The sequence below is a fragment of the Sus scrofa genome, chromosome 8 (assembly GCF_054392235.1).
Source record: "Sus scrofa isolate SSC_HxYL_T2T_F1_AM1 chromosome 8, Sscrofa_HxYL_maternal_Yorkshire_Landrace_v2.0, whole genome shotgun sequence".
In the NCBI taxonomy this organism is placed as follows: domain Eukaryota; kingdom Metazoa; phylum Chordata; class Mammalia; order Artiodactyla; family Suidae; genus Sus; species Sus scrofa.
This window is the reverse complement of record NC_139390.1, coordinates 4,088,595-4,111,413: the sequence shown is the minus strand read 5'-3', so window position 1 is coordinate 4,111,413 and position 22,819 is coordinate 4,088,595. Positions and strand designations below refer to the sequence as shown.

At 51.0% G+C, this 22,819-nt stretch overlaps 1 protein-coding gene across 2 annotated transcripts; it reads left to right on the top strand.

Annotated features, from left to right (window-relative positions):
• Positions 1-10,158: 10,158 nt before the first annotated feature.
• Positions 10,159-12,559, top strand: MRFAP1L2 (Morf4 family associated protein 1 like 2). Of its 2 annotated transcripts, XM_005656488.4 has the most exons (2): positions 10,159-11,058; positions 11,885-12,559. In XM_005656488.4, the coding sequence occupies exon 1, from the start codon at positions 10,277-10,279 to the stop codon at positions 11,042-11,044; it is 768 nt and encodes a 255-aa protein (XP_005656545.3). In that variant the 5' UTR covers positions 10,159-10,276; the 3' UTR covers positions 11,045-11,058; positions 11,885-12,559. The 2 variants fall into 2 exon arrangements, with proteins under 2 accessions (XP_005656545.3, XP_084827674.1); XM_084971548.1 differs by having other exon boundaries at positions 10,505-12,559.
• Positions 12,560-22,819: the final 10,260 nt, after the last annotated feature.

Here is a 22,819-nt window from a genome sequence, read left to right as displayed (position 1 = left end):
TCGCAACAGGAGCTCTGAGGGGTGGAGGCCGGTGCAGAAGGTTCAAAATCCTCTGGGCTGGTGTCGTGCCTGGTCAGAGTCAGGCTGGAGCGATCACAAAGCCGCCCTACAGGGGCTTTGGCGTCGGCTTTCATCAGCTGAAGCGACCCTGGTAAGAAAGCGGTTTAATTCTAGTGGACACCGCAGTAGGACGGGCAACAGCCAAGGACGAGTTCACCACATTGGGGCCGAGGGTTGGGGAGCATTATTCAAGTCTGGCCCCAGGTGAAGCGGGGTCCGTCTAAAGAGTTTCTAACCTTGCCAAAGGTAACACCTCAGAGTCCTGGCTGCCCTGGACCAGGAGGGTGGGAAAGAGGAGAACTGGCTGCTGGCCCACCTGCGCCTGCTCTCTGTGTGATCTTGGGCAGGTACTGGCTTGTCTGAAGTTCTCCAGCCCCGGCATTCCGTATGACTTCTAGACTAAACCTTAACTGAGATAAAATGCTGTAGGAGTCATGAATGTTGTGCACCAAATAATTGCAATTCTTTACCGACCAGGCACAGTCGGGGTACGCCCTGGTGCCCTGGTGGTGGTGGTGCTGCTGAGTGTGTATGTGTGTGTGACTCATTCTGGCCGTGAGTCGTGAGGGACAACATACAGTCACATCTAAGCCAGAACATCCAGTGTGAGACCCTCCAGAGCTCTCCCTCTGGCAGAGGAACCCACCACCACGTTCCTTGGATGAGTGTGGTACCCTTGCCAAGCTACGATGAACACCTAGCACAAACAAGGAAAAACCATTGTTTTAAACCACAGAGATTTGGAGACTGCTTGTTTGGATGCCACAACCTACACTGAAATGACTGCTGCTCTCATCTCTTCTCTTTCCTTATGTTTTGATGAAAGGGGACCCTCCCTGAGGCCTTTATCCTCACTTGTCATCACATCTCTCCCACCTGCTCAGGGCACGGTCCCCCCACAAATGATTTTTCCCACTCATTCATTCGTAGCTCTCCTCTGCCCCATAATGATGCCAAGGCAAAAGAAAGCCCAAACTCAGGGCCCTGGCCCTCACCACCTTCCTGCTTGCAGGCAGCCAATAGACAAGGAGTGGCCTGAGTTTCCAAAGATCAGCAGAGATTTGTTATCTGCTTAACCCTGGGGCCAGATAAGTCGGAACCCAAACAGGGCCGGCTTCGGTCACTGCCCAAAGTCAGACCTTCCCCTGGTCAATCCTGTTTCCCCTTCCCTGATCCCTGGAATGCCCTGTAGTCCTTTCTCCTGCTTTGTATCCCATTCCTCCTTCCTCCAAACCTCCCGGGATTCACAAAATCCTCCATTCTGTTATTCCCACACATCCCTGTTCTCTGCCTCTTGGAAGAGCGTTTCTTTGCCACCTGAAGCAGCTGAGACTCGGCGCCCCAAAGCCCTGGGCCTTCTGCAGCCTCACTGGTGACGGTCCCTAGCAACACCCAAATGATCAAGGGCTGCATTTGTGACAGAAGAGTGAAGGGGAAGGAAAGGACACAAAAGAGGGGTGAGACCTCGGGGTTTTTGGAGGGCGTTACTGCAGCCATGACCATACACACTAAATGGATGTGTGGGGAGGTGAGCAGGAGGGCCTGCAGGAGAAAGCTGTTGAAGCGAGTTGGAGGGCCCAGTGGGGTTTAAAAGAAAGGAGGCCAGTGACTGTAGTGGAAGTGTCGCCAGGAAGAATGGGGATGTGGTCCAAAAAGCGCAGGTACAGAGCGAATTCGAGGCAATAGCAAGCCCAGGTCACCCTTGGGATGAGTGACCAAGGGGCATGGAGGTGCTCACGGGATAGAAAGAGGCCCAGGACCTGCGGCCCAGGTGTGGAATAGTAGCGTGTGAGCGTGGAACTCGCCTGGGATGATGGCGGCAGGTGATGGGTGGGAAGAAGCTTGCTTTAGAGAGAGGGAGGACAAGGAGTGGTGTGACAACGGCCGGGGGAGAAGGCTGGCCCCAACTCCTGACCACGCGCAAGGAGCGGAGGGAATTGAGCAGCTTTCCCTTCACAGACCTGAGGCCGAAATTGGCACGGTTCTCTGGGGACTGTCCAGCAAGGGGCAAGGAGAGGGTGGCGGGCAGGATGTCCAGCACCCGCTGGCAACAGCTCACCAGCTCCCAGGAGAGGGTTTGGGGATGGCGAGCACTGTAAGAATAGCACCCTAGGCGGACTCACACTTGGTTCATCAGTGGGGGAGGAACCGGGTGACGGGCAATGGAAGTGCAGTCTGAACTCAGTCTCTGGGGGGAGATGGGCATGGCTTTGGCGTGAGAGCTACGGTAGAGCCAAAGAAGTGGCAGATAAAGGTTGTCACCCAACTGTACTTCCCGCGTAGCTTCTTCGAAGGAGATACTAGTCATGGGGGTTGAAATGGCAAGGGTTTCTGCCTCCCAAACTGGAAGTTAGAAGAGATCACTCCAGGAGCTCCCGTCGTGGCGCAGTGGTTAACGAATCCGACTAGGAACCATGAGGCTACGGGTTCGGTCCCTGCCCTTGCTCAGTGGGTTAACGATCCGGCGTTGCCGTGAGCTGTGGTGTAGGTTGCAGACGCAGCTCGGATCCCGTGTTGATGTGGCTCTGGCGTAGGCCGGTGGCTACGGCTCCAATTAGACCCCTAGCCTGGGAACCTCCATATGCCGCGGAAGCAGCCCTAGCAAAGGCAAAAGACAAAAAAAAAAAAAAGAGAGAGAGAGAGATCACTCCAGAAGAGGCTATCTTCCGTGTGGGAAGAGAGTGGGGCCCCAAGATCTTTTCCTTCCTTCCTTCCTTTTTCTGCTTTTTAGGGCCACACCCGCAGCACATGGAGGTTCTCAGGCTAGGGGTCCAGCCAGAGCTACAGCTGCTGGCCTACACCACAGCCACAGCCATGCGGGATCCGAGCCACGTCTGTGACCTACACCACAGCTCACGGCAACACCAGATCCTTAACCCACTGAGCAAGGCCAGGGATCAAAGTTGCATCCCTGTAGATACTAGTTTATGATACAAAATTTTTGTGATAAAACAGATATATAGTACAGGGCATGAGAAGGCTACGAGTCAGGAGAATTGAGCTCTGGCTCCAGCTCGGATCCTCAGAGCAGCAGTTCGTGGCTTCTTCACCCGCTGAGCCAACTCCCCCAAGTTCTTTTTCAAGCATCTCCTTGAAAGGTTCTTCCCCAGACCGTGAATGCCAGCCAAGCAGCAACCACAGGATTACAACTGTCACTTTTTTTTTTTTTTTTTGTCTTTTTTGTTGTTGTTGTTGCTATTTCTTGGGCCACTCCCGCGGCATATGGAGGTTCCCAGGCTAGGGGTTGAATTGGAGCTGTAGCCACCGGCCTACGCCAGAGCCACAGCAACGTGGGATCCGAGCCACGTCTGCAACCTACACCACAGCTCACGGCAACACCGGATCGTTAACCCACTGAGCAAGGGCAGGGACCGAACCCGCAACCTCATGGTTCCTAGTCGGATTCGTTAACCACTGCGCCACGACGGGAACTCCACAACTGTCACTTTATATCAAAGCCACTTGTCCTGTGGACACCACTGAGCTGAAACAGTAGGGGAAGGACAGGGCAGAGAGACCACTTAATGAACTAGAGGCTTCGTGAGATTTTTGTCAGGGGTTACCTGCACCTTGGAACTGACTGAACGTCGTCAGGCAGGAAGCACCAGAGGATTTTGAAGAAATTATATTGCCAGAGAAACGCTAAGCCAGGTGTGCTAAATTCTAGGGTTGTTCCAGCTCTGGAGGAACTCCTGAGCCTGGCACTTGCCATGGCAGGAAGCAGGCTTCCAAAGCTGCGCTGCCCCCAAAAGGGTGCCCTTCCCAGGGCACCTTTCATGTGTGGTCTGGGACGACAAGAAACGAAGAAGAAGCTCTGTGAGTTGTTTCTCCTAGAGGGCAAAAGCAGGAAGTGCCACCTGGGCTGCGCTGGGGCTTTGACCTCCCACCTCTGACCTCTGACCTCTGACAGCTCCTGTCGGCCGGAGGTGCCATGTGCTGCCCATTCTTCTCTGTTCTCAGAGACATTGTACGTAGCTGTTTTATACCAACTCTGTGCCAAAGGGACCTCCCTGTAGGGAAGTTCAAGGCACAGCACCTGGGGGTTCCTGTGTGGTTCAGCAGGTTAAGGATGCAGCATTATCACCGCTGCAGTTTGCTGCTCAGGTTTGATCCCTGGCCCAGGAACTTCCACATGATGCGGGCACAGGAAAAAAAAGGGATCACTCCAAAGGGATCGATCCAAGAGAGACAAAGTCTTTCGAGAACGCAATGTTACAGGTGAGATGTGCCGTCACTCCTTCTGGGCTCTATTTGTTAGCAGCAAGTCCAGCACATGCTCTAAGAAGAGTAATCAAGGAGTTCCCGACGTGGTGCTGAGAAAATGAATCGGACTAGCATCCATGAGGATGCAGGTTCGATCCCTGGCCTTGTTTAGTGGGTTAAGGATCCGGTGTTAATGTGAGCTGTGGTGTAGGTTGCAGATACAGCTCGGATCTGGCTTTGCTGTGGCTGTGGTGTAGGCCAGTGGCTACAGATCTAATACAACCCCTAGCCGTGCCATGGGTGCAGCCCTAAAAAAAGGACCAAAAACAAACAAACAAACAAAAAAGGGAATCAAGTACCACTCTTGACAAGGGATGTAGCAAAGAATTCATGGACATATTTGTAAAACCACCATAGCTATTATCATTACATCCCAATGAAATGTTTTTGAAATATCAACATACGAAAGAATCTAAAGATCAAATCATCAGGACTAGTAGCAGAGTTTAGCAAGTTTTCTAGAAAAAAAAATACATAAAAATCAGTGTTTTTTTCTATGAACCAGGAACAAAGAGAAAATATACTTTCGAAAAGTATCATTTGTAATAGGACCCCAAATTTTTTATTTTATTTTTTTGCTTTTTAGAGCCACAGGTGTGGCATATGGAAGTTCCCAGGCTAGGGATTAAATTGGAGCTGCAGCTGCCAGTCTACACCACAGCCACAGCAACGCTGGATCCTTAACCCACTGAGCGAGACCAAGGATTGAACCCATGTCCTCACAGATTTGTTACTGCTAAGTCACAACAGGAAGTACAAAAATTTAAATTTTTTATTGAAGTATAGTTGATTTATAATGTTGTGTTAGGAGTCCCATTGTGGTGCAGCAGAAACAAATCCGACTAGGAACCATGAGGTTGCAGGTTCGATCCCTGCCCTTGCTCAGTGGGTTAAGGATCTGGCATTGCCGTGAGCTGTGGTGTAGGTTGCAGATGCCACTCGATCCTGAGTTGCTGTGGCTGTGGTGTAGGCCGGCAGCCGTAGCTCCGATTGGACCCCTAGTCTGAGAACTTCCATATGCTGCATAGTTTATTACAAGATATTAAATATAGTTGCCTGTGCTACATGGATGGACCTAGAAATTATCATGCTAAGTGAAGTCAACCATACAATGAGACACCAACATCAAATGCTTTCACTGACATGTGGAATCTGAAAAAAGGACAGACGGAACTTCTTTGCAGAACTGATGCTGACTCACAGACATTGAAAAATTTATGGTCTCCGGAGGAGACAGTTTGGGGGGTGGGGGGATGTGCTTGGGCTGTGGGACGGAAATCCTGTGAAATCAGATTGTTATGATCATTATACAACTACAGATGTGATAAATTCATTGAGTAATAAAATAAAGAAATACAGTTGCCTGTGACGCACAGTAAGTCCTTGTTGCTTATCTATTTTACATACAGTGGGGGGGGTGTCTGTTCATCCTGTATTTCCAGTTTACCCCCCTCCACTTTCCCCTGCAGTAACCATAAGCTGGTTTTCTGTGTCCGAGTCTGTTTCTGTTTTGTAAATAAATTCACTTGTATTATGTTTCAGATTCCACGCATAAGTGCTGTCATATCTTCCTGTCTGACTTACTTCACTCATTATGATAACCTCCAGACCCATCCATGCTGCTGCAAATGGCATTTTTCATTCTTTTATATGGCTGATATTCCACTGTATGTATCTATATGCCACATCTTCATCCGTTCATCTGTTGATGGGCATTGAGGTGCCTTCCATGTCTTGGCTGTTGTAAATCGTGCTGCTGTGACCACTGGGGCGTGTGGATCTCTTCAAACTAGACTTTTCGTTTTTTCTGAATGTTTGCCTAAGGGTGGGGTTGCTGGATCATATGGCAGCTTTATTTTCAGGTTTTTTTTAAGGAGGCTCCATACTGTTTTCCATGGTAGCAGGACCAATTTACATTCCCACCAACAGTGTAGGAGGGTTCACTTTTCTCCACACCCTCTCCAGCACTTATTATTTGTAGACTTTCTCCTTTTTTTTGGTCTTTTTAGGGCTGCACCCTCAGCATATGGAAGTTTCCAACTAGGGTTTGAATCAGAGCTGCAGCAGCCAGTCACAGCCACAGCCATAGCAACACAGGATCTGAGCCACATCTGAGAACAATGCCACAGCTTGTGACCACACTGAATCCTTAACCCACTGAGTGAGATCAGGGATTGAACTGGCATCCTTATGGATGCTAGTCAGGTTTGTAACCCGCTGTGCCACAACAGGAACTCCTGTTTGTAGACGTTCTTTTTGCCTTTTTTTTTTTTAGGTCCACACCTTCGGCAGAGAAGTTCCTAGGCTAGAGGTTGACTCAGAGCTGAAGCCTCTGGCCTACACCACAGTTCACAGCAACACCAGAACCTTAATCCATGGAGCAAGGCCAGGGATCAAAACTGCATCCCCATGGATGCTAGTCAGATTGGTTTCCGCTGAGCCACAACAGGAACTCCTATTTGTAGACTTTTTTTTTTTTTGCTTCTTAGGCCACACCCACAGCGTATGGAGGTTACCAAGCTAGGGGTCTAATCAGAGCTGTAGCCACTGGCCACAGCCACAGCAATGCCAGTTCCGAGTCACATCTGGGACCCACACCAGAGCTCATGGCAATGCCAGATCCTTAACCCACTGAGTGAGGCCAGGGATCGAACCCACAACCTCATGGTCCCTAGTCGGATTCATTTCCGCTGTGCCATGACGGGAACTCCTATTTGTAGACTTTCTGATGACGCCATTCTGACCAGTGTGAGGTGACACCTCGCTGTGGTTAGGACTCACATTTCTCTAAAAATTAGCAATGATGAGCATCTTTTCATGTACCCGTTGGCCATCCATATGTCTTCTCTGGAGAAATGTCTATTTAGACCTTCTGCTGATTTTTTGATCGGGTTGGGTTTTATTGTTACTATTGTTGTTGTTACTGACTCGTGTGAGCTGTTCATATATTTTGGAAATTTCCTTCTCATCTATCCCATCATTTGTAAATATTTTCCCCCAGTCAGCAGGTTGTCTTTTCATTTTGTTTATGGCTTCCTTTGCTGTACAAAAGCTTTTAAGTTGATAAGGTCCCATTTGTTTATTCAAAAAAAATTAAATGGTGTATTATTTTCCTACGGTATGTAACTGCCACAAACTGAGTGGTGGCTTAAAAATAATAGAAATTGATTCTTCAGAGTTCTGCAAGGTAGAAGTCAGAAATGAAGGTGTTGTCAGGGTCATGATCCCTCCAAAGATTCTAGAAGAAAATCTTTTCTTGCCTCGTCCAGCTTCTGGTGATTGTTGGCCGTCCTTGCATTCATCAGTCAACCTCTGCATCTGTTGTCACATGGCCATTTCCCTGTGTCTTTGAATGGCCTGAAGGACACCCATCACGAATTTAGGGCCCAGTCTAATCCAGTGTGACCTCATCTTAACCAATTACACCTGCAAAGGTCTATTTTCAATAAAGTGATATTCTGAGTGTCAGAGCAGAGGTAAAATTGCAGAGAGGTCACTATTCAATCCAGCACAAGTGGTAATGAGGATATTTTTAACAAAACGGATGTAACACCTTTATGCCTAAAATTAAAAAACTGTATTAAAATACATTAAAGCACAGCCAACAGACCGGCAGAATTTAGTATTGTGATTCCTCTACAGATTGGTCCAATAAATCAATTCAATCCCAATTAAAAATCTCATCAGGTGATGCTGATTGTCTGAACCAAAATTTAAAAAACTGTTTTATATTTTGGATGAACAAATAAAAACACCAGGATATTTCTCAAGAAGAACCTGGAAGGGAAACTGCCATACTTAACCAGATATCAATACTTACTCTATAAAGCTAATTTGGTAACTGTCGATGTATTCAGAGCCCAGAGACAGAGGCCAGAGGAACAAATACAGACACACGCAAAAAATGGAGACTTGACACATGACAGATGTTACATTGCAGCCCAGAGGGGATTGATAAAATATTCAGGAAGCAGGACTAGGCTAACTAGCTATACATGTAGGAGATACTATGATTAGATTCCTGCCTCAAATCTCATTTACAGGAGTTCCCGCTGTGGCTCAGTGGTTAATGAATCCGACTAGGAACAATGAGGTTGCGGGTTCGGTCCCTGGCCTTGCTCAGTGGATTAAGGATCTGGCGTTGCCGTGAGCTGTGGTGTAGGTTGCAGACGTGGCTCGGATCCCACGTTGCTGTGGCTCTGGCGTAGGCCGGCGGCTATGGCTCCGATTTGACCCCTAGCCTGGGAACCTCCATATGCCTCAAGAGTGGCCCAAGAAATGGCAAAAAGACAAAAAACAAAAACAAAACAAACAAAAACCTCATTTACAGATGGACGAGCCACAAATAAGAAAATCTGAACACTAAATATTTTAGAAGAAAATATAAGGGAACATTTTTATGACCTCAGGGTACAGGAGAACTTCTTAAAATAGCCCCCCCCAAAAGCATAAAAGTAAAGATCAATATTTTGTTTTCATCAAAATTAAAATATTAACTTGTATGAGAATGTTTACAGCAGCGTTATTCATAATAGTCAAACTATGGAAGCAACCCAAATGACCATCCATGGATGAGAGGATAAACTGTGGTATATCCATGAAATATTATTCAGCCATAAAAAGGAATGACGTACCCATACATGCCACACCTAGAATGAAAGTCAAAAATATTACGTTAATCAAAAACAGACAGACTCAATCATACACATATTGTATGATTCTTTTCATGTGAACTGTCCAAAATAGACTGAATTTTGTCCCCTAAAAGTTGTACACTGCCACAAAAATCCGTTGCACTTCTTGACACTAAAAATGAAATATCAGAAAGGGAAAATTAAAAAAGCAAAAAAACCAAAAACAATCCCTTTTAAAACAGCATCCCCAGGAGTACCCATCATGGCTCAGTGGTAGCAAACCCAACTAGTAACCATGAGGATGCAGGTTCGATCCCTGGGCTCGCTCACTGGGTTAAGGACCTGATGCTGCTGTGGCTGTGGTGTAGGCTGCAGATGCAGCTTGGATCCCACGTTGATGTGGCTGTAGCATACATAGGCCAGCAGCTGGGGCTCCAAATAGACCCCTAGTCTGGGAACCTCCATATGCCACGGGTGCAGCCCTAAAAGACTCAGTAAATAAATAAAATAAAACAGCATCCCCCACAAAAAATACTTCAAAATAAACCTAACCAAGGAGGTGAAAGGCATATGCTGAGAACTGTAACACATTGATAAAGGAGTTGAAGATGATTCAAAGAAATGGAAAGATATGCCATGTTCTTGGACTGGAAGACTTAATGGTGTTAAAATGGCCATATTATCCAAAGCAGTCTACTGATTTAATGTGTACTAACTCCACTACTACTCCTGATGATTCAACCTTCATATTCTTTCACATGTATGATGTTTCAAAAACATTTCATTGGAATATAATGATAATAGCTGTGGTAGTTTTACAAATACGTCCACAAATTCTTTGCTACATCCCTTGTCAAGAGGTGGCACTTGACTCTGCTTCCTTAGAGCTGGTGCTGGACTTGCTGCTAACAAACGCAGCTCAGCAGGAGTGAGGGCACATTTCACCTGTATTGTTGAGCTGTCAGAAGACTTTCTCTGTCTCCCTTGGACCACTTCCTTTCAGGGGAAGCCAGCTGCTGTGTCTTGAACTTCCCTGCAAAATGTGTAAGTACCAAGAGGGAAACGTGGCGGGAGGGATAAATTAGGAGTTTGGGATTAACATATACACACTACTGTACCTAAAACAGACAATCAACAAGGACCTACTGTATTATGTATAACATAGGGAACTTTACTCAGTAGTCTATAACCGATATGGAAAATAATCTCAAAAAGAATGGATATAGGTAAGCGTACAACTATACACCTGAAACTAACAAACGAACTATACTTCAATAAAAAATTAAAAACAATACAAATTTAAAAATAAAATTCACTAAATGTTAGAAGTCGCCCTAAGACCTCGGGGAGCCAGGGCCTCAGCGGGGACCCGGCGGGAAGCCTTGAGGGCCTGGGTGGGGGTAGCGGTCAGGGGAGACACTAGAGCGCGCGGCCCCGCAGGTAGACACGGGTGCGCGCGCACTGCCGGCAAGGCGCGTTCCCGACACCCGCGTGGACGTAAAGCAGCTCCAGCGTGTCGTAAAGGGGCCGCAAATAAGCGGAGCCCGGGCCGACCGCTAAGCATCCACGGTGGAGGCCGTCTCTCCTGCGGAAAGTGGAAAGGACCTGTTGCTCGTCACAGTGGGCTTCGGCCGACCTCAGCCCCGCGTCCGGCACCTGCCGTCGGCCGGCCGGCCTCCCCGGCGCGGCGACCAGACCCTCGGGCCGCGGGGTGCGGCGGCGCGATGCGGCCCGTGGACGCGGACGGGGAGCGGGCCCCCGACGACGACGACTGGGCGAGGCCCCCGAGCCCTGTGCTCCTCGCCGACGGCCGGGACGTCGCCGCCCTCGAGCGCGAGCACGTGCGCGCGCACCTGCGGGCCCGCCGGCGGCTGCGGGAGATCGAGGGGCTGCTGGACGAGATGAAGAGCGAGGTGGAGGCCTCGGAGGCCGGCGCCCTGGACCCGGCCGGCAGCGCAGGCGCCGCGGCGGAGGCGCGGGTGGTGAAGCTGTGCGAGGAGGTGGAGAGGAAGGCGGTGGAAGCCGCGCTGATGGGGCGGAGGATCGTGGAGCTGCACCGGCAGATGGACGGCTCCGGGTGTTACTGACGACGCCGCGGCGGGTGAGCCACGGACCGCGGCAGGGGTGCGGGCGGCTGGCTGGGCGGAAATTCGTAACGCCCGGCGTTGCGCTGCGTCCTCGCGGGGAGGGGAGGAGAAGCTCGTGCTGAGCTCTGCGCTTAGATGTCGTTTTACTTTTTTAACGTTGGTAATTAATTGGAGAGAATGACTTCACGTGTTGTTCTGAAACGAAAAGACTATTTCTAGTAAAGTGAGTGCAGATCGTGGACCAGCTCAGTCACTGGGATGAGAACCCAGGCCATTGGGCCAAGAAAGGAAGGAGGGGCGCCTTAGGGAAGGGCGAAGCAGCAGTGCTGGATGGACAGCTGTGAGTGCCGTGAGACCGCACCGTTTCAGGTGACCTTGGGGCAAGTGGTGGCATTTCCCACGGTCGAAGGGGGTAGTGTGTTCGCCTCTTTGATAGGATGGATTTTCCCCACCCTACGGTAGGTGATCGGCTGCTGGACCTCCCTTCAGCTGCTGAGATGGACCGACTGCTTGGAGAGATTGAAACCGAGTCGTTCGTTTTCTGTCTCCTTGTTTTCACTCTGATAAACGCTAAATGTCCAGGACTAGTAGGACAGATAGTCTCTCCATTATATTGTCATATGTGGATTTTGATTATGAGGTACTTTCAGCTTGGAAAAAATAGTATTTAACTAAGTGCTCTTGCCTAAAGGAACAGGGTCTAGGTTATAAGCTGCCCTGTGGTCTTATTTTTTGTACTGTGCTTTTATTGTCTTTTTAAAGTTTGAAAGTGGACTGCTCTGCTTTGCTGTTTTTTGTTTTTGTTTTTTCATGCTTCCTGGAATTTGGGGCCCATGAAAGAGATTGAGGTCAGAATTCTTCAAGAAAGAAGATTCTCCTTGGCTGCAGTTGCTGAAGCAAAAACCCAAACCCCAGACAAGGGTGTGGATGCCACTACTTTGGATAAGATGGAGAAGGCCCAGAGGACTCTTGGGCATGGAGAGTGGTGGCGTGTGAATTTTGGGGGTTCAGAGTCCATCACATCAACGGAGAAGAGCTGTGTTCTTTTGGTTTTCTTTGTTTCTTTCAGAATTGTAATTTTTCTGTGACGTGTTAAGCAGTGCACATCATGTACCCTGTCTGGTGAGTAAGCTGAGATAGGGTGAGTTCTAGTGACACGCGCATCTGCTGACTTCGGGGCAGAATTTTCCATGTGATGCAGTTGTGGGTTTCAGAGGCTCCTCTGCCACAGATGCGCATGACCGCCGCAGAGGCCTGGAGGGCTGAGGGAGGACGGCCGGGGCTGGCCGTCGGGGACCCCAGACTGATGGTGGGAGGCTTCTTCCAGGTTCAGATGGTGTCCAGCCTGGGTCATCAGAGCAGACCTCACAGGTACAGGTCAGAGCTCTGGCTTGTTGTGATAAAGTTCATTTGCTTGGAAAAACAAACACTGAAAGACAGTTTCTGTGCAAATGAGCAAAGCCATTGAGTTGGCGAAGAGAAAATGAGAATAAATAAACTTTTTCCAGAATGCAAGTGTCGTCTTGATTGCTGTCATTGTCAAAAAGAGGTCAGACACTTCTGATTTAGGAAATGTGTTCAAAAGCCTGTCTCCCAGAGGGAGGTTAACTCTGCAGGAGCCGTAACAAGAGTGGGGCATAGGCAGAGCAGGCAGGGGCCTTGTGAAGGCATCTGGTCTGGCCCCTGCCTTCAGGAGCTGAAGTGCATCCGGTTAACCTTCACTGCGGCCATATGCCCCTCCAGACTCTGCTGGGTACTAGGAATTTCCAGAAGCAGCCTTCTAGTTGAGACAGACCTGTGCACACATTGTTATAGTCCTGGGTCCCCTGTGCTGGTCTTTGACTTGACACACAAATTGAGTGCCCATGGTTCCTGGGGTATATCAGGGAACAAAGTGCTTGTACACTTGGATCTGATATTCCTAAGACACTTAGAACAGTGCCCAACCCCCGTAAGGCAGCGGGGGAGTGATGTGGCTGGTGGTTAAGTCCTACAGAAAGAGAGGAGAGGGCGTTGGCAGATGGGGCATGGGGGGCACGTGGTTTTACAGAGGCTGTTCAGTGACATCTGTAACACAGTGACATTTGAGATAGACACAGGGATATCTAGGCAAAGAGTGCTCAGGCAGAGGGGACAGAGGGCAGAGGGGACAGCAGCCTGGGCCCTGGGCGGTGAGGGAGGGAGCAAGAGGTGCCCCGAAGTAGCCATCCTCCCCCTGCCAGGGACAGCCCCATGCGGACCTGAGGGCTTAAGCAGAGGAGTGACCAGATCTGACCAGCTGCCCAGGCCGACTGGCTGCAGTGCTGAAAACTGATCCTTGTGGGCGGGGCAAGGGTGGGCGTGAGGGAACCTGGGGCACTTGGGGTGGCATGGTCCCTGCAGGCACAGGGCGCTGTGTTCTGAAGGGAAGTGCCAAGGGCTGGATGCTGGTGTGTGAGGATTCAGCCGGGGCTCTGGGGCTTGTTGCCTGCGAGGGCAGACATCCTTTGTCAAGCGGAGGCAAATGATGAAAGTAGAGAGCGGCCTGGTAGTGATTAGTTTGGGGTCAGAAATGTTAACCAGAACTGCTGTGAGCAATCAAAGAGATGTGAATGCCTAGTATTTACGCTGCGACGGGAGCAGTGAGGAAGGAGGCAACTGAGCACTGGGGACAAAAGCTTTCAGACCCAGGGACTCTTGGTCTGGGCCTGGAAGCATAAGTGCAAATTCAAGTCCAGGGACTCGGAGTTCAGAACTGACGCGGGTCTACTGGCTGCAGAGAGGGCTTTGGATGTTTGGGGAGAGCACGGAGCCAGGGAGCCAGCGACGGGGGTGGAAGGCGTGGTTGGGGAGGTCTTGATGTGACTCTGAAGAGCTTGAACTTGACCCTCTGGGTCCATGCTTCTCCACCTGGGGTCCGTGTGAACCTGAGTTGTGCTCTAGGGTCCCTGCTGCCAAGAGATACATGGTGCATATTCTGTTGTGGTTTTGGTTTTGGTTTTCTTTGGCCGCACCTCCAGCATGTGGACGTTCCTTCCCCAGCCAGGAATCAAACACACTCATACACTTCTCCCGCAGCAGTGACCCAGAGCCCCTGCAGTAACAACGCCGGATCCTTAAACAGCTTTGCCACAGGAAAACTCCTCTTGGTGCATTCTGAATGGTCACCTGCTTCTGGCTGTGTCCCAAGCTGCTAGAGCAGTGCTACTCAAATTTAAAGTGCACCCAGAGTTCCTGTAGTGGCTCAGTTGTTAAAGACTCCGACTCCGACTAGGAACCGTGAGGTTGCGGGTTCGATCCCTGGCCTTGCTCAGGGGGTTAGGGATCGGGCGTTGCCGTGAGCTGTGGTGTAGGTTGCAGACGAGGCTTGGATCCTGCGTTGCTGTGGCTCTGGCGTAGGCTGGCGGCTGCAGCTCCAATTAGACCCCTTTCCTGGGAACCTCCATGTGCCGTGGGAGCGGCCCTAGAAATGGCAAAAAGACCAAAAAAAAAAAAAAAAAAATTTAAAGTGCATCTGAACCGCGGAGGTCTTATTAAAATGCAGATTCTAATCCTGTAGTCAAGGGCCATTTCTAGCAGGTTCCTGAGTAAAGGCTTTACAGCTGGTTGGGGTCGCCAGGCCCTCTGAAGTTAAAGGTGGTTTACTCAAGCCTTTTGAGAAGCCGAGTGATGGAGAACCGTGGGAAGCTTGGAGGTCAGCACACTTTCACACGTGTGCTTGTGGAAAATGGACAGTAAGGGTGCGAAATGAAGGTGCAGGTGTCACTGCTGTGATCGCAGTGTGGGGGAATGAGAGCCCCACCCACCTCTGGCCTTGCCTCTCTTGGCCTGCCTGAGACATCTGCCAGAAGTGGAACTGCAGGGAGTTCCCGTCGTGGCTCAGTGGTTAATGAAGCGGGATCCATGAGGTTGCGGGTTCAATCGTTGGCCTCACTCAGTGTAAGGAACTGGTGTTGCCGTGTGCTGTGGTGTAGGTCGCAGACATGGCTCGGATCCCACACTGCTGTGGCTGTGGTGGAGGCCAGCAGCTAGAGCTCCGACTCGACCCCTAGTCTGGGAACCTCCATATGTTGCAGGTGCCACCCTAAAAATCAAAAGAAAAAAGAGTGGAACTGCAGCAGCCAGTTGCCAGCCTGCCCCTTGGCTCTCATCCTTGCTTGTTAAAAGGGTGATCGTGTCTTGTGCCATGGCTTAACCAGGGAACAGTACCCAGGACTGTTTGTGGATGCAGCCGCACAGGCCTGGGCCCGCAGGGCTGAGGGCTGAAGGCCTGTCTGCACATCCCTCTGCAGGAGCCCTAACCTCCACGGTCCCTTTCCCGGCCAGACAGGTGGCTGTGTGGCACTGTCAAATGGTGGTGGCAGCAGATAGAAGTATCGGGGTGCTGCGGGAGCCCCTGGCTTTGAGTACGGACTCTGTTAAGGCAACGTGCTTGTAGCTCAAAGAAATACATTTCCTTTTTTTTAATAGGTGGTAATTGGGATCGTTACCTTTGCTCTCAGCAAAGTCATGAAGAGGGAAATCAGTCTTAGGATATGAATAGGATGGAATAGTTCAGCTTCTAAGATCACTCGGCGTTCCCTTCGTGGCTCAGTGGTCAAGGAACCTAACTAGGAACCATGAGGATGCAGGTTCTATCCCTGGCCTCGCCAAAAGTGGAATCTGCACATGCGTGCATCCTATCTCTGCTGTGAACCCCACTTCTGAGGTCCTGTAGCCCCTGGCCAATAACAGGGCAGTGGGTGTGTGAAAATAAGAACAAAAGGCTGTTTTTCCAGCACCTTTTGGGATCAGGTACTTAACATACTTTACCACCTTGTCACAAATTCGAGGTCGTTTTATTATCCTCATTGTTCAGGTGAGCAAAGTCAGGTGGAAAAGCCTCTCGGGAGCTGGCTCAGGAGCACTGAACCGACGCAGCAGAGCACTTGCCACACCCGCAGCAGCGCCTGCTACGCCGCCGCCTCTCCTCCCGGCAGCCTAGTCTTCAGCAGATGACAGTCCGGGGTGCTGCGGAGGCTATGGAGGGATGCGGCCGTAAGCACAGACGAGTTTCCGGCTCTAGAGGATTCTAAAAATGGGCTGTGATGGACCATATCTGGCCTGAGGAGAGAGGTGAGGCATCCCCGGGGGCTGGGTGGGGTCAGGGAGCCTGAATGCAGGCGTCTGTCCTACCCCGGTCCCCTGTTCCAGAGTTTCTCTACGTCTCCACCAGACACTAACCAGCATGGCAGATTAGGGTGGATTCACGGAGCTCCCGTCATGGCTCAGTGGGTTAAAAACCTCACTAGCATCCATGAGGATGTGGGTTCGGTCCCTGCCTCATTCAGTGGGTTAAGGATGCTGCGTGGCCGTGAGCTGTGGTGTAGGTCGCAGACATGGCACGGATCTGGTGTTGCTGTGGCTGTGGTGTAGACTGGCAGCTACAGCTCCGATTCAACCCCTAGCCTGGGAACTTCCATATGCTGCAGGTGCAACCCTTAAAAAAAAAAAAAAAAAAAAAAAAAAAAAAAAAAAGTGGATTCACTATTCATTTATTCATTCAGCACATAGTTTGCTGGCAATGTACTAGGTCTGTGGGGCACCAAAGAACCGTGGGCTCCCAGTGAGCCTCACTGCCCCATTCACTCACACCCTGGAAGAGATGTCTGAGGGCCAGTGTGTGCTCTGCTGGACCTTGCTGCCCCCAGCTCTTCCATGGTTGCTGCCCTTAAGAGGCTTGGACCGCGATGGGTGACAAGTGCTGAGATTGAGGGCGTGCAGGGATTGGGGGACGTGAAGGCGGTATTTATCCCAGTCGGGGGATGGGGACGGCTTCCCAGAGGAAGAAGATTGAAGCTGCATGGAGAGCTGGGCAAGGGGAGGAGAGGGTGGGGAAGCTTTCCGTCCCCCTTGTCCCCAAACTCTCGGTACAGAACTGTGGAGGCTTCTGCACCTGCCTGTTTGCTGAGCTAAGCTAAGCCCTTGGATGAAGGCATTTGGGGTCTTGGGCACCGTGATGGTGAACTGGTGACAACCAAATGCATGAAATTTGCACCTTGGGACCCAAGGGCAGTGTCTGCTCTCTGAGCCAGAGGAGGGGCAGATGCCCGGGGAAGAGCTCCTGGTTCTGCTGATGGTACAAGCACAGAGGGTGGTGCAGAAGGCATGGGTTGGGGTCAGAGCGCTAGTTCCACTCCTGGCTCTGCCACTTGCTTAATCTGTCACCTTGGGCAAGTACTGTCTCTTTCTGGGCCACCATAAAATAATGGTGTCGCACTGTTTTCAAACCTGCTTGGGGAGTTCCTGTCGTGGCTCAGCGGTAACAAATCCAGCTAGTATCCATGAGGATACAGGTTCCATCCCTGGCCTCGCTCAGTGGATCGAGGATCTGGCGTTGCTGTGAGCTGTGGTGCAGGTCACAGACAGGGCTTGCATCTGGCATTGCTGTGGCATAGGCGGGCACCTGGCCTGCCCCCCCTGTACATTCTGGCTCTCTCAGAACCTCCCAACCCCCCGACAGGGCTGGACCCACAGGAAACACCCTCTTCCTGGCTGCCTATCCCCTTCAGCAGAAGCAGAGGGCCTTCTGAGCTCCTGGCGGGTGGGGCCTCCTGAGTGGGGATTGCCTAGGGCACTTGTGTGTTTGAGTGGCTCCTCCTTATCCAGCTTAAGGTGTAGCAAACTTGTTCAGGTTCCTCATCTGACCTCTCAAAACTGGACTTGGGAGGGGCCCAGGGCATTGAGGTGGGCAGTGCCCGCGGGCCGTGGGTGACCCCCGGGAGCTCAGAGGGGAAGGCTGGAGGCCCTAATAATGTGCGTGGCCCCGGGCGAGGGCAGAGGTCTCGTCCTCCACGCCTCCTGACCACGTGCCACCAGCGTTAGACGGCTCTGGGGGAGCAGCAGTGCTGAGGCAGGAGGACATTTCTTTCCCAGACGAGCCCGTGCAGAAGAGCCATGCTGGAGCCCGCAGCAAACATTCCCTCCCAGCTCCTGCCGCTCCCTGCTCTGCTTCTCTGCTCTTGTTACACCAGGACGCCACAGGATCTCCAGGCTGCAAAGGACACCCTGGGGTGCCCGAGCCTGGCAGGTGGCAAGAAAAACGCCCCTGACCTAATTAGGGACAGAAAGAAAGTCCTTCTGCATGTTGCACATCACAGCTTCCTTTGGAGAAGAAACTAGCTTTCCAGGGAAATGCAACTTCTGCCAAGTTTTTAATAAAGTTAAGACTTGGTCTGCGAAATTAGTTATTTACCCACAGAGTAACTGTCTGCTGGGAGTTCCCATTGTGGCTCAGCAGTAACGAATCCAACTAGCATCCATGAGGACGCGGGTTCAATCCCTGGCCTCACTCACTTAAGGATCTGGCACTGCCGGGAGCTATGGTGTAGGTCACAGGTGCGGCTCGGATCCCACGGTGCTGTGGCTGTGGCGTAGGCCGGCGGCTCCAGCTCCGATCCGACCCCTGGCCTGGGAACCTCCATGTGCCGCAGGAGTGGCCCTAAAAAAAAGAACTGTAATTCAGATTCAGGTAAAACCAAAAGCGTGTTCCAGGGAAGGGAGATCTCAGAGAGAGAGGCCAAGGCCACTCGGTGGTCAGGTTGCCGGGTGAGAATTGGGGTCGACTCTGATAGAAGTCAGGAAACACGTGTCCCTAAGGAATCACGCGTTGCCTGAGGGTAACGGCCCGGTGAGGAGACAGGCCGTCAGGAGTCACTACCGCGTGAGGTTCCGATGAGTAGCTTGAGTTTCTGTTCCGGCTGTTCCGGATGCTTCTTTAGGACAGTGAGAGGTCAAAAGGTCAGATTCCACCCACGCCCAGCCGTGCCTGGTCCTACTTCCTCGGTGGCCTCTTGGCTCCACTTTCGAGACTCTGAGCCATACCAACTCCATTTTGACCTTCCTTCCACACAGGAATCACTAGGTCATCTCCTGGCTTTCGGGATCTGACCAGGTCCTCAGCTCTCACCTTGATGTGTACGTCTGAGGCCTGCCTCCCCCGTTAGTGCTGCTCCATCCCCTGACCCTACACTGTTCCCTGGCTATAAACCCAGCTGTCCCCATCACATCCAGAGATGAGTCTATAGTCTCCCCGCTACCGCAATCGCCCCGAATAGTCTTCCTCCCACTATAACGTGCATCAGCATATTTTCTTAACGGGTCCTCTCTAACCTCTCTTAGAAATACAGCCCCTCCTCCGAGGGGCTCCCAGGGACGGGCACCTGCTCTTGTAGGGCTTGCTGGTGAGTTACTCCAGCAGGGGCAGCCCTGGCAGCTGGTGAAACTTAAGCAGGTGGGGGAGCAGCCCCCACCTGATGTCCCGGTCCTCCTCCCACAACCACAAAAGCTTAGTTGAAAGCGAATAAACCCTGCGACTTCCTGTTGTGGCTCAGCACATTACAAATCTAACCAATATCCATGAGGACGTGGGTTTGATCCCTGACCTCGCTCACTGGGTTAAGGTTCTGGCGTTGCCGTGAGCTGTGGAGTAGGTCACAGATGCAGCTCAGATCCCACATGGCTGTGGCTGTGGTGTAGGCCGGCAGCTGCAGGTCCAATTCAACCCCTAGCCTGGGAACCTCCCTATGCTGCAGATGCGCCCTAAACAAAAGAAAAAACAAAGTGAGTGAACCCTGAGATGCTCCGCCCTGGGGTGCACCCCTCCTCCTTTGTGCTGATGGGGTCCCCGGTTCATATCCATCCCCCTTGGGACATTTCTCCTCCCTGGAATCTCGGCCCAAGAGGGAAGTAATTGCCCAGCGCAAGAGTGGAACTGGCCCTTCCCTGCTCCCCGAGTGATCGGCACGGTGATCCAGGAGACCTGGAGAGAGGCGGCGAGTCCAAAGGAGAATCCTGTGATGGGCCAGGCTGGTGCTGCGCCCTCGGCGGAGTCCCCTGAGCTGTCTCCCCACCACCCTGAGGGCCAGGCTCTCCCTCTGCGTCCACATGGGGCAGGGGGCCTGCTGGGTCTCCACGTGTCCACCGCTGGGGGGGTGGGGATGGGGTTAGAACCTGGCTGGGAACTTCCACATGTGTAGGTACCACCAAAAAAAAAAAAAATGTGAATGTCCTTCGTGTGTGTGTGTGTGTGTGTGTGTGTGTTTGTCTTTTCTAGGGCCGCTCCCGTGGCATATGGAGGTTCCCAGGCTAGGGATCAAAGCAGAACTGTAGCCACCGGCCTACACTACAGCTCACGGCAGCACCGGATCCTTAAACCCGCTGAGCGAGGCCAGGGATCGAACCCGCAACCTCATGGCTCCTAGTTGGATTCGTTAACCACTGAGCCACAACGGGAACTCCATTGTCCTTCTAACTTAGATGCAATTTAATTTCTTTTTGAACTCAAAACTTTAAACACTGCTGCTGGCTGAACGCTCTGCACCACGCAAGGGATCCGAGGGTCACATTTTGAGAACCAGTGGATGAGCCAGGAATTCTCAAACGAGTTACATCAGAACCACCAGGAAACGTGGTAAAAGTAGGGGCTCAGGCCCTTGAACAAGCTGGGCCTCCAGCTGATGCCCAAGCCAGCAAAGTTGGAGGAGCACCAAGCTCAGGAGCACCCAAAAGCCTTGTGGCCGTTTCCTCCATGCCCTGCCCAGTGCCTGGCACAGTCAGAGCTTCCTAGACCCTGGTGGCCGTCTGGGTACAAACTTCCCGGCCTCGCTTCTGAGGTATTGGTATTTGTTTACTCTTCAGTTGGTAGGTGCCAGGGCTGGTTTGCCAGTGCCCCCTGCTGGTGATTTGTGGATCTGCACTGTGGTGGTCCTTGGCCCTTGGTGCTGGCTCACCCACATCACGTGAACGGGGTCTCAGAGACCCCCGCCCGGCCCTCCTAAAGAAGACCCAGGGCCTTGGGGTGCCTTGAGCAGCGGGCAGAGCAGGAAGTCTGTCCCCTCAGCCCTGGTCTCAAGCCCTCTCCGTGCCTTCCTCCCTTGGCCCTCACGTTCGCCTGTTACTGGGTGAGGCGTTTTCCTTGCTGAGGGTTGTGAGGACTGCAGGCTTATGTACAGCAGCTAGTTTGGTGCCGGCGGAGATGGGGGCTCGGCAAACGTAGTGCAATGAATTCGAATAAAATAGCATCCACAGAGCTAGTGGTACACAGGATAGAGTATAGACTGGGGGCATTTCCTAGGAATCTTCTTCATTTTAAGGCACGTTATACAGGAGTTCCCTAGTGCTTAATTTAAGGATCTGACATTGTCATTGCTGTGGTGCGACCTACACCACAGCTCACGGAAATGCCGGATCCAAAGTTACAAAGTTCATTAAACGCCAGATCCTTAACCCACTGAGCAAGGCCTGGGATTGAACCCGTAACCTCATGGTTCCTTGTCGGATTTGTTAACCACTGAGCCATGATGGGAACTCTAAAAGCAAGAATGTTTGGAGGAGGCAAAAACTGTAAAAAAGTTATAAAGTTTATTTTATTTTTTTGAAGAATGAAAAATGGTGTATCTATTACTTTAATCACATTAACCACAAAGCTGGCTGATCATTTTTCAGTGAATTGGATTTTCCATTTCTAGTGAGTCACATTCCTTTAAGGCCTACAGAATATTTCACTTTATGCATGTGTCCTAATTTACTTAACAATATTCTGGTGGGCCATGTGCATTATTTCCAAACGACTGTGAACATCTTTCTACATAGTTATTTTCTCTTCTTCTTTTAGACTTTTTTCTTTAGTGTACCATTTCAGAAGATGAATTGCTGGGCCATTAGTGTGAATTTTTTTTTTTTTTGTCTTTTTGCTTTTTCTGGGGCCGCCCCTGCAGCATATGGAGGTTCCCAGGCTAGGGGTCTAATCAGAGCTGCAGCCGCCGGCCTACGCCAGAGCCACAGCAACTCAGGATCCGAGCTGAGTCTGCAACCTACACCACAGCTCACAGAAACGCCGGATCCAAAGTTACAAAGTTTGTTAAACGCACAGCGCAACATGTGGGAGAACACACAGAGAAGCAGTTTATTTAAGACAGAAGCAAGGCAGTAATACACAGCCAAAGAAGTGTGGGAAGGTGGCAGAGGGGTGATTTAAATCACATATATGGAGCAGTTCTTCTGAGTCTTTGTTTTCCTTTGGCCAATTTTGTTTTTATTTCTCACACCTGATCAGAGCCAGGGCCCTCCTCAGTGTGTGCCCATCTTTTAGTCAAAATGGGTTCCAGCGCAAGTGCTTATGGGATGGTTAGCACAAGTTATTATGGCCTAGCATCCCCTTCCTTCCTGACCCCTCATGGTCTTGATGCACATGTGATGTTGGGGTCTCCCTAACCCTGAGCATGGGAAGTATGTGACCTTTCGATGTTTGCCCAAGCAGGAATTAGCTGTTCTCTGGTCTGGCCCTGCCACTACCTTTGCTTAAAAGTGCCCACAGGAGGAGTTCCCATCGTGGCACAGTGTTTGGCGAATCTGACTAGGAACCATAAGATTTTGGGGTCGATCCTTGGCCTTGCTCAGTGGGTTGGCGATCTGGCATTGCCGCGAGCTGTGGTGTGGGTTGCAGACGTGGCTCTGGCGTAGGCCGGTGGCTGCAGCTCCAATTAGACCCCTAGCCTGGGAACCTCCATATGCCATGGGAGCAGCCCTAGAAAAGACAAAAAAAAAAAAAAAAAAAAGTCCACAGGAGACAAAGTCCATTTATTTATTCTGTTCTGTTGTTATTTTTTTTATTTTTTTATTTTTTGTCTTTTCAGGGCTACACCTTTGGCATATGGAGGTTCCCAGGCTAGGGGTTGAATTGGAGCCGTTGTTGCCAGCCTACTCCACAGCCACAGCAATGCCAGGTCCGAGCTGCATCTGCAACCTACACCACAG